Genomic DNA, 13268 nt, shown 5'->3' on the forward strand with positions numbered 1-13268 from the left:
ATGTTCATAAAATTAATTTACAATAATCTACATATTTATTTTTTTTAAAAAGATTGATTTAAGAAAAAAAAAATTAGCCTAAGTTCATTCTTTAATAATTCCGGGCTAAAATTTTAGAGCAGAAGGGTTAGCAGAAAAGATGTTTCTGGGCTAAAAGCCAAATTTTCCGGGCTAAAAAATTTAGTTTTTAGCCCAAGGGTTGGAGATGGTCTAAGGCCATCTCCAAATCTGGGCTAAAAGCCAAATTACCCCCCCCAAACACTTTCCAACCCATGTTAAAATTTTAGGCTAAATGCCAAATGTTATTTCTGGGCCAAATACCCCCCCAGCTTTCCCCCGGACTAAATGCCAAATGTTTATCGGAATTTAATTTTTTTTAGATTAAAATGTTCATAAAATTAATTTACAATAATCTACATATTTATTTAAAAAAAATTGATTTAAGAAAAAAAATTAGCCTAGGTCCATTCTTTAATAATTCAGAGCTAAAATTTTAGGACAGAAGGGTTGAAGCAGAAAAGATGTTTATGGACTAAAAGCCAAATTTTCTGAGCTAAAAAATTTGGCTTTTAGCCCAAGGGTTGGAGATGGTACATTATGTTTATTTTTATTTTTATTACAAGTTCTATTAGACGACTTCAAATTAAATTGAAAGATGATGGATCATTTAAACTCGAGACTTTCATAAGAAAATTACCTTCTAATATGGAATCATTTTACAGTGAAACATAAATCCGTATGCATCAAGTGGCTGTCTGCTGTGTTCATAATGTCCAAGCTCGAAAAGTGCTTACATCTGAGATTATTAGAATCTAGATAGACTACTTTAACCCCAAACTCCTTTTTTCCACCCTTTTCTCTCCCTCTCTCTATGCTCTGTCGGACTTCGTCATCTTCGTCTGCCGTCCTCCTCCTCCTCCTCCTCCTCCAGACCCCTCTCTCTCTTTCCTCCGATTAGGGTTTCTCCGGCTCCCAGCTCAGGTGAATCTCTCTGCTAACTTTTACATATCGCGACCTTGATCTCTCTTCTGATCACCGATTGATTTTACACCAGTTTCTTTAACTTATTACTGTCTGTTACGAACTGTTGCTTTTCAACATTGATTGGGGCTGTAATTTTGGTAAATTTTCACATTTGGAGTTCGATTTCGGAAAGTTTGAGTCTTGAGGTTTGATTGCTGGGAAATTCTGGGAATTTCATTGTTTGGGGGATCTTTAATTGGCTGTCAAACAGATTAGGGTTTTATGATTCTTTGACTTTGAATTTAGGGGAAGTTGATTGAACTAGTTGATTTAGGGTTTCTGATGTGTCTGTGGTTTTCGCATTTGGGAATTTGGGTTTGGCTCAGTTTGTTGATGTTTCGGTGATTGACTTTTGCAGATTTTGGCTTCACGGTTGCGAGTTAGAGTCTGGCAGGATGGCGATGAACGAGCGGAAGACCATTGATTTAGAACAAGGATGGGAGTTCATGCAGAAGGGGATCACAAAGCTGAAGAACATTCTAGAAGGGTTGCCCGAGCCGCAGTTCAGTTCTGAGGACTACATGATGCTCTACACGTATCTGTTTCTAACTTCTTTTTTCTTTCTGTTGTGGTCATTTTTATTTGCTGTCGTTGTATGCTTCAAAGGTAAACATTGCTGATTGCTGATTGCTGATTGCGTTTCGTTGTTCGTAATTTTATTCACAGAACCATATACAATATGTGTACTCAAAAGCCACCACATGACTATTCACAGCAGCTATATGACAAGTACAGGGAATCTTTTGAAGAGTACATTACTTCGACGGTGAGGAAGCAGTTAGCTAATATTTTTCCTAGTCCCAGTACTTATGGTAAATTAGATTGCATAGTGTTTACAGTGTCACAAACTGTTTTTTCTTAAGCCAAAGTTATATTCTTAATGCTCTGCACTATCTAACATCACCTAACCTGTTAGAATTCAATGCACATTGATATGATATTCATTTGGCATGTGTAGTCAGGGCTAATTAAGCGCTCCCAATCCCCAAGTGTTGTTTGAGATGTTATATATATATATTTTTTTTTTCTCTTACAAATGCTTTTTCTGTTGCTTAGTTTAATTTTATATGCTTATGTCAGGTTTTGCCATCTTTGCGAGAGAAGCACGATGAGTTCATGTTGAGAGAGCTTGTGAAAAGGTGGACCAACCATAAAATTATGGTCAGGTGGCTTTCTCGTTTCTTTCATTATCTTGATCGCTATTTTATAGCTCGGCGATCACTTCCACCCCTAAATGAAGTTGGACTTGCTTGCTTCCGAGATCTGGTAAGTTGCACTGGAACCCTTACATGCCATCTTAAATCAAGTTGTTTGGAGAATTCTTTTGATTGCCTCCTGAACCATAGCTCAAGCTGACTTTCGTACCTTTTTTTTCTTTTATATACATTCGCTTCTCCTCCCTCACCCCCAACCCATTTCTTGGTAAAATTTATATGAACGATGTTTTCTGTCACGATCCCTTCACATCTTCAGCTGATTTTTGTGAGGTAACAGATTGTAATATGATGGGTAATATATCATTGTGATTTTCAGGTCTACCAAGAATTGAAACCAAAAGTAAGAAGTGCTGTAATATCTCTGGTACGTTTCTGTTTTACCTGAACCACATGTTCTAATATTTAAGTTGAATAAATTTACTTGACATTTTACAAATCAGATTGATCAAGAACGTGAAGGAGAGCAGATTGACCGAGCTCTCTTGAAGAATGTTCTGGATATATTTGTTGAGATTGGAATGGGACAAATGGATCACTATGAAAATGACTTTGAAGCAGACATGCTTAAAGACACTGCTGCCTATTACTCTCGAAAAGCTTCCAACTGGATCTTAGAAGACTCTTGTCCAGATTATATGCTGAAAGTAAACTCCATTACGCTAGTCTTATCAGTTTTAACTCTATATAGTATATACACATATATGAACTATTTCGATGAACTTAATTTTTGTGTGAAAATCCAGGCAGAGGAGTGTTTGAAACGGGAGAAAGATAGAGTTTCTAACTACTTGCACTCTAGTAGTGAGCCAAAGCTGCTTGAGGTTTGAATTTGATTATTTCTATGAATTTACCATATATGCATAGATATTCCTATGGAATGTTAAGTCTTGGTAAGTCCGGATGCAAGTATCTGTAGATTTTGAAATCTGGCTGTTAATGTTGTTATTATTTGCTTAATGTAGAAAGTTCAACATGAGCTGTTGTCTGTTTATGCAACCCAACTACTTGAGAAAGAGCACTCAGGATGCCATGCATTGCTTCGAGATGACAAGGTACCTTCGGAGAAATGTTAAAATCTACATCTTTGTTCATTAGATTGAAGGAATTCTGAAAAAAACTAGGCGAATGTTGTTTCTTATCATTTTTTCTTCTTTCTGTTTAAGGTGGATGATCTGTCTAGAATGTTCAGGCTATTTTCTAAGATACCTCGAGGTTTGGATCCTGTTTCTCAAATATTCAAGCAGGTTAGGAGTCTTCCTTTATTTTTTTCTGGGTTAAAGGTGATCTGGTATGTAGCATTAGCATATATTTTTCCATTTCTGTTTTTTTTTTTTCATGCTCTTATTGTTTCATGGTGTTCCATGATGCAGCATGTTACTGCTGAAGGAACAGCCTTAGTCAAACAGGCAGAAGATGCAGCAAGCAACAAGAAGGTATATGCCTTGACCATCTTTTCTTTTATGTTTATACATTCATGGCTGCTGAGAAGGTTTTCTACTGAATACCGTCTACTGGTCAGACTTTGTTTGAAATTCTAAATTAGAGACTCCCATAGTCCCATGGGGGAAAGTAATATAGCCATAGAAAGTAGATTCAAATGAAAACCAAACTCTTGACACGGGGGAAATAATATAGCTGTAGAAAATAGGTTCAAATGAAAACCAAACTCTTGACCGAAATTTTAGATCTTTACAATCTTCCTTAAAATATTGCTTTGGCTTTTTTTTTTTTTAAGGTAATTTAAAAAATTTCCTATCCATGAGGATTAAAAGCTCCTTTGCACCATTAATAGATTCAGTAAATCTGCATAGAGGGCATGATATGATATGTTATACACTGTAAAGATGAAAGGACTGTTCATATATTTCCAAAGAGTGTCCTGTTTGTCGACTTTTCTTGTTTCATATATTGAACTAGACAGCTATTTTATAATGTCAGTTTTGATTTATCAGTAGTCCAGCGATTTTTTCGTTTGATTCAGATTGTTTGTTCATGTAATGGTGTTCGACAATTAATTGTACATGAATGCTGACTTTTTTTGTTCCCCCACAGGCAGAGAAAAAGGATGTGGTTGGTTTGCAGGAACAGGTAATTTCAGGAACATTGCACATGTGGAACTTTTGATTTGCTTGAGTGACACTAATATGATTGTGCTTTTCAGGTTTTTGTTAGAAAAGTGATTGAGCTGCATGATAAGTACATAGCATACGTCAATGAATGTTTCCAAAACCATACTCTTTTCCATAAGGTTTGTATTTTAACAGGGCTTCAAGATTCTTATTTCTGCCACCAATTATTTCTGCATAACTGAAAGTTTTTTGTGCATCTGTAGGCCTTAAAGGAGGCTTTTGAGATCTTTTGCAACAAGGGTGTTGCTGGAAGCTCTAGTGCGGAACTACTTGCCACGTTTTGTGATAACATTCTTAAGAAAGGTGGGAGTGAAAAGTTGAGTGATGAAGCCATTGAGGAGACACTTGAGAAGGTCTGGACTCTTGATGTGCCATTCGATTTATTTACCTTCCATGGACATATTACTTTTTTCTTATTCTGGTAGGCAAAGTTCAGTAACAAAGGCCCATCAAACTGCAGGTAGTAAAGCTGCTGGCTTATATTAGTGACAAAGACCTGTTCGCGGAGTTCTATAGGTATCACTTTTATTGCTCAACTTGCTTCCTTTCAATATAATGTGTTTTTGGGAAAGGTTATAGATGATTATGTATAGTTTAAAACTAGAAGGCATTACATAAACTATACATGTTTAATTTCTGGCAGGAAAAAGCTTGCTCGACGTCTTCTTTTTGACAAGAGTGCTAATGATGACCATGAGAGATGTATTTTGACAAAACTGAAGCAACAATGTGGTGGTCAGTTTACCTCAAAGATGGATGGAATGGTCAGTTGTCTTAAAAAATCCTTCAAGAAATGTTGTTTTTAATGTTTTGTACTTGTGTGCATGCATTGCAGGGTTACTGCTGGAGATATGACTAAGAAAGAAAAAATGGTTCTTTTTTGCAGGTTACTGATTTGACATTGGCCAAGGACAACCAAGTTGGCTTTGAGGAGTATCTGAGAAATAATCCACAGGCAAATCCTGGTATTGATTTGACAGTTACTGTCTTGACCACTGGCTTCTGGCCAAGCTACAAGACTTTTGACCTCAACCTACCCCCAGAGATGGTATACCGATTCTGCTGAGAAAATTCCCTTGCAAAATTTACTATCTGCTGGGTTAAGAATTTCGGGGATGTTTCTAACTTCTTTATATTTCACTCTTGCTCTAGGTTAAGTGCGTAGAACTTTTCAGGGAATTCTATCAAACGAAGACAAAACACAGAAAGCTTACGTGGATGTACTCACTGGGTACTTGTAACATCATTGGGAAATTTGAACCAAAAACCATAGAGCTTATTGTGACGACTTATCAGGTAATATATTTAAGATATTAATTGAACTCTCTCTAATATGTGATCTATTTCTTATATTTTTCTTCTGGGTTGTGAGATGCCGATCTATTAGAGTTTTATTTATTTCTAAGACTGATTTTCCTTTATCTTACTTTAGGCTTCAGCCCTACTGTTATTCAATACCTCAGATAGACTGAGTTACTCGGAGATTATGACTCAGTTAAACTTGACTGATGATGATGTTGTCAGACTACTCCATTCATTGTCATGTGCCAAGTATAAGATCCTTAACAAGGAACCAAACACAAAAACTATCTCTCCCACTGATTACTTTGAGTTTAACGATAAGTTTACCGACAAAATGAGGAGGATCAAGGTACTTGGATCCTTACGTGGTATCTTGTCATTTTGTCTTCTAATTATGTGTTTATCTGAGTGATCAGTTAACTTATCACTGTGATCACTGATCACCATGCAGATCCCACTTCCACCGGTGGATGAGAAGAAGAAAGTAATTGAAGATGTTGACAAGGACAGAAGGTATGCCATCGATGCATCAATTGTGCGTATTATGAAGAGCCGTAAAGTTTTGGGTCATCAGCAGTTGGTTATGGAGTGTGTAGAGCAGCTAGGTCGCATGTTCAAGGTTAGTGTAGTGCTTATTTTTTCTGGTTTGATACTATTTAAACCCCTTTTCCTTGGTTCTAAATGGGTGGTGTTTGTTTCCCTCCCTCCCTTGTCTCTTCTTCAGCCCGATTTCAAAGCAATAAAAAAGAGGATCGAAGATCTAATCACAAGAGACTACTTAGAACGGGACAAAGACAACCCCAATTTGTTTAGGTACTTGGCATGATGCGGTCTAAGTTGATCATCCTTCAAATGGCGTGGTATCTCTTGCTGCTATAATTAGCACAAGAAGTTGGTTCAAGCAGTGGACGAGGTGGCACAATCACTTGTAAATGCCAATGCATCGGTGACCAATAGTGATTGCTTAAAAAGCACGAGCGGAGAATACTTTGTACATTTTGCCCTTGGAGCAAGGTATGGATGGCTAATATGGGTAGTGCACTCTTGCTGGGGAAATCTGTAACTGACTTCATAATACGGTCCCGGTGCAACATGGGACCGTACCGTATCTTTGTTTAATTATTGCATTATCTTCCATCGCATGACTATACCAATCCATCTTTGTTACCTGTCTCTCTGCCCCACTGGAAGGAGGCGTACTTTCGGTCCCAGTGTGTCCACTTGAAATTGCATGTCGACGATAGGATATCAAATTTATCAGGTGGGTGCTTTGTCTTGATTGCAAAACACATGGCTTGTCAACTCAGAATTTGTCGATACGATTACAAGATGCTTATGCTCTTCTGCTTCATGATTTGTTTGGTCGATTTGTGTTATTAGTTTGGTCTTTGGTGCCTGTCTATTTATTTACGTTGATGGATTTGAACTATGCCTACTTATGAATTATTTTCCTTACTGTACATGGGCCTCGCCGCGCACGGCTTGTTATCCAGAGATGTTAGATTTCACTTGTTGCACTCTCCTCTCTGCTAGCCATTGGGTTGAACAAATAAACAAGAATCGAGGGCCAAAATAAAGAGGGATGGTGTGCAAAAATCAGTTTGTTATGCTTGTGGGACAAGCAATGAGTTTCGGCTCCTCCGTAATCCCAAATTACACGTAATCTTGGTCTGCCGTCAAATTTGCACCTTTAAACGGTTCGCTTGTGCTAACCCCTTGCCAATTGCTTGGGCAATTATGCAATCCAATCCCCCAAAACTCAAAAGAGTTTGCAGACACACAGCCCAGCCCGAGGAGGGGCGATGTGGCACATTATGGGCCGTTGATTTTCCTCATCAAAGCTCAAGATTTTTCCTACTTTAAAAAAAGAAAAGTTCCTGAGAAAATTCCTGAGAAAAACTTGATGCTTTCATCCCCATTTCGTAGGTGAAGTCATGCGAGATCGACTTCGTCCCCATTTCAATCCTTCCACCGCGATATCACCCTATTCGACGAAAGCGGCGACGTCGGCGGCACCTGGGAGTTCGACTTCCAGGGTTTTGACGAGGAAGCCAACCCCCATGTCGCAGAATCCATCGCCCTCCTTAAGGCCAACGGCTTGGATCTCGATAAGCTTTGGAAATTCGGCATCGATTCGGAGATTTTTGTAGAAGGTTTCGTTGGCTCCAGCTCCTCCACCGAGTTCGCAAATTGATTAAAGTCATCATAGAAAAACGAGAGGCTCAGAAGAATTGGGTATGAGAAATTTGTGAGCACAAATTGATTAAAATCAAATCATCAGAGTGGTGCATGACTTCTTCAGGGGTGGGAGAGGATGAACCTACTGCGTTAGATGGGTTGAGAAAGATGAAGTATTTTTTTTAGTTTTTTATTTTTATTTTTTAATTTAATTATCTTAATTTTTTATTAAGTGTTTAGCCGTACAAATGTGGCAGGGCACGTCAGCTTTTAACGGACCAATAAATGGAAAAATGTAATGAAAGTATTATATTGAAATAAAATTGTAAGTGAAATATGAAAATGAAATATTTTGAAGATATTGCATGAGATGATAACATGTAATTTACCCAAAATTATAATTTTTAACAATAACACGTGACATGACCAAAATGGTTAAAAATTATATCTGAATTTTTTTAAATAATTTTTTAATACCAATTTCCCATGCAAGTCATTTATGAAACGAAGATGCACTCAGACAATTACCATTCACTAAGGTAGTATTTGTCTTTGCCTAGTCGCCTAGACATTTAGTATCTTAGTGGGATGGACTTGCTCTAAGGTCAAGCCAAGGGCAATTTCTGATCGTTGGTGGGCGAGATATGTACGTCACATGCATCAACTGTTAGAAATTGTCCACGAAAGTAAGTGACTGATGATGGTAGCATATCACTAAAAAGTTTGGTATGATATAAGCCCTGACATTGGGAGGTGGAAGTAGCTTTCAGTGGGAAGTTTGTGCTGTCGCTGGTAATAATATTGTCGAAAATGTGAGTAGTATTTGTTACCAAGTTGCTACGGAATCAAATCTTAATATAATAAGCAGTCGTGTGAATGCCATATAATCAAAATCAAGTGATGATTAATTATCATTCCAATGCGAAACAACGGATCAAGCCAAAACTAATTTAACACATCTCAATGTACAAGTGATTACTCTGAATTACTTGAGCTATAAACTATATACTCGTTTAGATTCATATACTAGAATGTGGGATTTCAATGGGAATCGCAAACAAAACTTGCTTAAACAATAAGCAAAAAGAATGATATACTAAATTTGTTAATTTTTCTCATTCTAATAAGAAAGCGGAAGGGGACAAAGTGAGAATTTTTAGGTTGGCCATGGTCATCAAAACTAGAGGTGACAAATTAATTCATTGAATTATTAATGGGTACCCGTTAAAACGCGTGTAATTTGATATTATCGTAATACTGTAATATAGATATGAGATCGATAGTGGTGACGATGGTGTAATGCGAAATCAGACTAAATAAGTCATAATTGTTACTCATTAACAACTTAATGAGCTGATTTACCACCTCTAGTCAAAACTATATAACTTTGATATTATTTAATACAAGAAAACGGAAAGGTGGTATTTTTCTAGGAAGTTCAACTCAATGAATTGCCAAATGTCAAATGCCAAATGCAATACCGACAAGATGCCAAATTGCAGAAAATGGTAATGGTAATGGTAATGGAAGTGATGGAAGCAAAATTAACGGTTCTCTCTTAATTCAATAAATCAAAGAAATTCCCAACTCACAAAGTGAAAGGCCAACAGAATTGCAAAGATGTCTCTCCCTCCTCTACTACTAGCTTCCTTCCAAATCCATGGTGCTTTGCTCACTTTTTCTAAACAAATAATCACTTCTTGTTTAATCATGTTTGGCATTTCCAACTCAAAGTTTGTCAAACTTGAGATTTTGGGACCCATTTGCTGAGATCACCACCCCTGTCTTGAATTTTATATTCTAACCAAACAAAGGGGAAGGTAAAAGTAGGGTTTCCATGTTGGAAATGATGCATAATTAGCCTTTGGAGGATTGGGGTGGAGACACCCTCTTCTCTCACTTTTTTATCACGTGACAATCGTTCATTTGTTAGTAATATATTTTTTAATACGTGAAATGTTTATTAAATAACAACACTACTAAAATTAAAATTTGATTGCATAAGAAAATTTCTCGTGCTCTTGTTGCGTAGGAAAAGAAAAGAAAAGAGGTGGTGAAGTTCCCACAATTGCACTTTTTTATTACGTGACAATTATTCATTTGACTGGTAATATATTTTTTTAATACGTGACAGATGTTTATTAAACAATAACACTACTAAAATTAAAATTTGATTGCGTGAGAGAATCTCTCGTGCTCTTGTTGCGTAGGAAAAGAAAAGAAAAGAGGTGGTGAAGTTCCCACAATTGCTGATGGTAATTGCGAGTTAGGAAACAGCACATACCTGCCGTGAGCACTTGGTTTTTAGTTAGTGGGAAGGATTCGCATTGTCAAAAAGTCATGAATGGGTTCAAGCATTTGCTTTTGTTTTTGTTTTTTGCTTCTCTCATGCATGAGGCAATTCCCCATGTCCCAAACTCAAAGATTTTATTGTGAAATTATGTATGGAACTTCAACGTTCTTTCACGTTATCATAGCATATTAACATACGGTTGAAGTTTAAAATTACTTGTACTTCATATTATTCGCCATTTGGTGTCCACACATTTCGCTTCAATGTCCCACCTTGAAAAGTTAAGTACCTTGCATGAGTTTATAAGGAGTTGGACTCCTTCCATTATTAACTGGTTTGAGATAACAGGAGCTCTCAAACGCTAACCAGCTAGGAAGTGAATTATATGACGCTAATCGCTTGTTTGGACCCACTCCACAACAAAATATTATCACTCGAACCATTCATTTTAAAGATCATCATTCGAATATCACTCTTGCAAAAAATTAGTTCAGCTTTCATCTCTCTAACTAGGAGCAGTTTTCTCTCTAGCTATGAGCATTTTTTGTTTTGACATTCCCCAAAATAATTTTACAAAGGCGAATCCAGAACAAAGTTATTCTCGTACAATGATGCTAGCCATTATTAAATATTGAACTCATCACAAATATATATTACTTTTATATCCGTTTAAGTCGGAAATGAGACTTCCTCCAACCAAGTAGCGACTACTACTCTTAAACCCGAGTTGGTCTAACTATTAGCATTTTACCATATTATTTATTGAAAATATTAACTCTAATTCTGAATCGCATGTGGATTGCCTTTAAGCATTAAATTGTGATACTCTTACAGAAAGAATAGCCAACAGATTCATGAATCTGTGGACTGGAGCACTAATGTGTTACTTTTGGATAGTTAATTAGTTAAATTTATTCCACTAAACAAATTGCATCACCAAATCAATTGCTTTGTTTTTTCTAGTGACCTTGTTCCAAGTTGCATAGGTCATGCTCCATTTGTTGGGCCAAAGTTTCTCCCACACGTTCCCTAAAGCTGATTAATTGCATCATCCCTTGCCCCCAAGTAGGTCTCTTGCTTTGTTGAACTTTTGCATTATTATGTTATTTCATGGTGAACCTTGTGGTGAGCATGACAATACCAAAGCTCATAAAATGAAACCTTGTTTTCCTAATTTACATATGCTCCAAATATCTTAATTTTGTCGAAAAAATCGAAAAAAATTAAGTCATTGCTCTTGAATTACAAAACTGTGGAAATTAAAACTATATGAACCAAATTAAAAGCTCGCACAAATTACATAAATTGAAATTGTAACTGATCTCATTTTATAAAAATTCTATTATGTTCTGATGTATCTTAAAACCGAAGTTTTTGGTCGTTATAACTTTGGTCATTTGATGCTGAAAGATACTAGCTAAAAGATTCCCTCATACCTCAGCTCTCATGTCATGAATAACGTATATTACTAGAGCTTCATATCACTTTGTGCTCTAGTTGTTGTTAACACTCACATGTAATTGGGGAAATTTGGAAAAATAACCAAAATTTGGACCCCATATAGAATTATAGCCATCCTTTTAATTTTATTATAATTAGAACCAAAAGTTGATATAAAAATACTGATATACCCTTTTAACAATGAGGGACGCAATTACGCCCACCATTGCAAAGATTAGAGCTGTTGTGGAGCAAAAAATAATCAAGAAAAATATGGAGGCGACATGTGGATTCTAGGGTAAAAAGAACAAAATTACCCTCGAGACACATCGGAATTCCTACACGCGAGCAGTAGACAATCATCCCTCAATCAAGTCAAAAGTGCCCAAATAGGTATTTATTATAACCTAATTCATCCGTCCCTCATCATATCTTCTCCACAAGGTAACCCCTAAATCATTCATTTTTATTATATTAATTAGCTAAATTAATTGATTAATTATTCAATTAATTAGTCAATTAAACACAAATCATGAACCTAGCCCACAAAACCATCCAAGTGGCCGGTCCATCTCTTCCCAAGGTGGCCGGCCACTCCCCTATATAAACCCCCTCATTCTCTCCAAAACTCAATTCCAATTCTCTTGCTAAATTCTCAAAATTTTAACTTTGGCAACGGAGATTCTTCGGTCAAAGCCCCCCTCATTCATCGTCGGCGCATAAGGCTCTTGGCCTTGACCTAAGGTGTTATTTGTTTTATAAGTGCAATTTTGTCTAAGAACAAGGATGAAGAAATTTGCATTCACAGCTATAACCACAAAACTCGTTTGGGTGTTATCTTATTCCAACACCTTTTCTTCTGGAAATCAACTCCGCAAACAGTTGATCTACAAAAAGCACAATCCTTTTTCTATAAATCTTGTTACAGATCAGAGCCCAATTTGATTTTAACGTGTACTTCAATCCAATTTGATCTTCAACAAAGAGAAATGCAAGAGGGAAAGAAAGGGGGAGAGCTTACTGCTTAGTGGTTACCTAAAATAAATGATATGATTGTCTTCGAAAAACAAATTGTAATGTTGCGCGAGGCTCAAACCTCTGGGTTTTGCTAGGATGGGAAGAAGATGACAAAGATTGAGATTTTTGAAAAATTTAGAAAAGTAATTGTTAATATCAGATGGAAAAATAACCAAGAACTTAATAAAACTTCTCATCAGAAATTGGCTGAGCTTTTGAGCTTTTTGAGAGGGTTAGAATTGTCTAGGTTGTTGAAGTGAGGCTTTGAATTTCTTTGGATTTGTTTTGTAAAAAATTTTAATCATAAGAGTGTATAAGTACTTTTATATTAGATTTTAGTTATAATTATCATAAATTTAAAAGAGTTGTTATAATTCTATGTAGACGGCTAATTTTAGTTATTTTTCTAAATTTCCCATGTCATTTCAGCTAATATTGAATCACCAAAAAACACATCACAACTTGCTCAGTGCTGCTTCCTTCACCCCAATCCTCAATAATGCGAACAACAAAATATTACAGACATATTTGCATGATTTCAATTAGGGCTGGGTTCGGTTCTGATCGGTTCTGTTTTTTGCCAAAACCGAAACCAAACCGAAATTTCGGTTCGGTTCGGTTCGGCTCAAATTTTTTTCGGTTTTTTTCGGTTCGGTTTTTTCGGTTCGG

At 36.5% G+C, this 13268-nt stretch overlaps 1 protein-coding gene across 2 annotated transcripts; it reads left to right on the plus strand.

Annotated features, from left to right (window-relative positions):
- Window positions 1-721: 721 nt before the first annotated feature.
- LOC126596396 (cullin-1) lies at window positions 722-7022 on the plus strand. Of its 2 annotated transcripts, none has more exons than XM_050262967.1 (20): window positions 722-981; window positions 1382-1558; window positions 1690-1789; window positions 2104-2289; window positions 2557-2604; window positions 2681-2884; window positions 2984-3061; window positions 3203-3292; window positions 3404-3484; window positions 3611-3673; window positions 4293-4328; window positions 4402-4488; window positions 4573-4722; window positions 4830-4885; window positions 5013-5133; window positions 5256-5417; window positions 5522-5665; window positions 5802-6020; window positions 6123-6290; window positions 6396-7022. In XM_050262967.1, the coding sequence occupies exons 2-20, from the start codon at window positions 1419-1421 to the stop codon at window positions 6495-6497; spliced, it is 2235 nt and encodes a 744-aa protein (XP_050118924.1). In that variant the 5' UTR covers window positions 722-981; window positions 1382-1418; the 3' UTR covers window positions 6498-7022. The 2 variants fall into 2 exon arrangements, with proteins under 2 accessions (XP_050118924.1, XP_050118925.1); XM_050262968.1 differs by having other exon boundaries at window positions 974-1121.
- The last annotated feature ends 6246 nt before the right edge of the window (window positions 7023-13268 follow it).

This window comes from Malus sylvestris, chromosome 13, assembly GCF_916048215.2.
Source record: "Malus sylvestris chromosome 13, drMalSylv7.2, whole genome shotgun sequence".
In the NCBI taxonomy this organism is placed as follows: domain Eukaryota; kingdom Viridiplantae; phylum Streptophyta; class Magnoliopsida; order Rosales; family Rosaceae; genus Malus; species Malus sylvestris.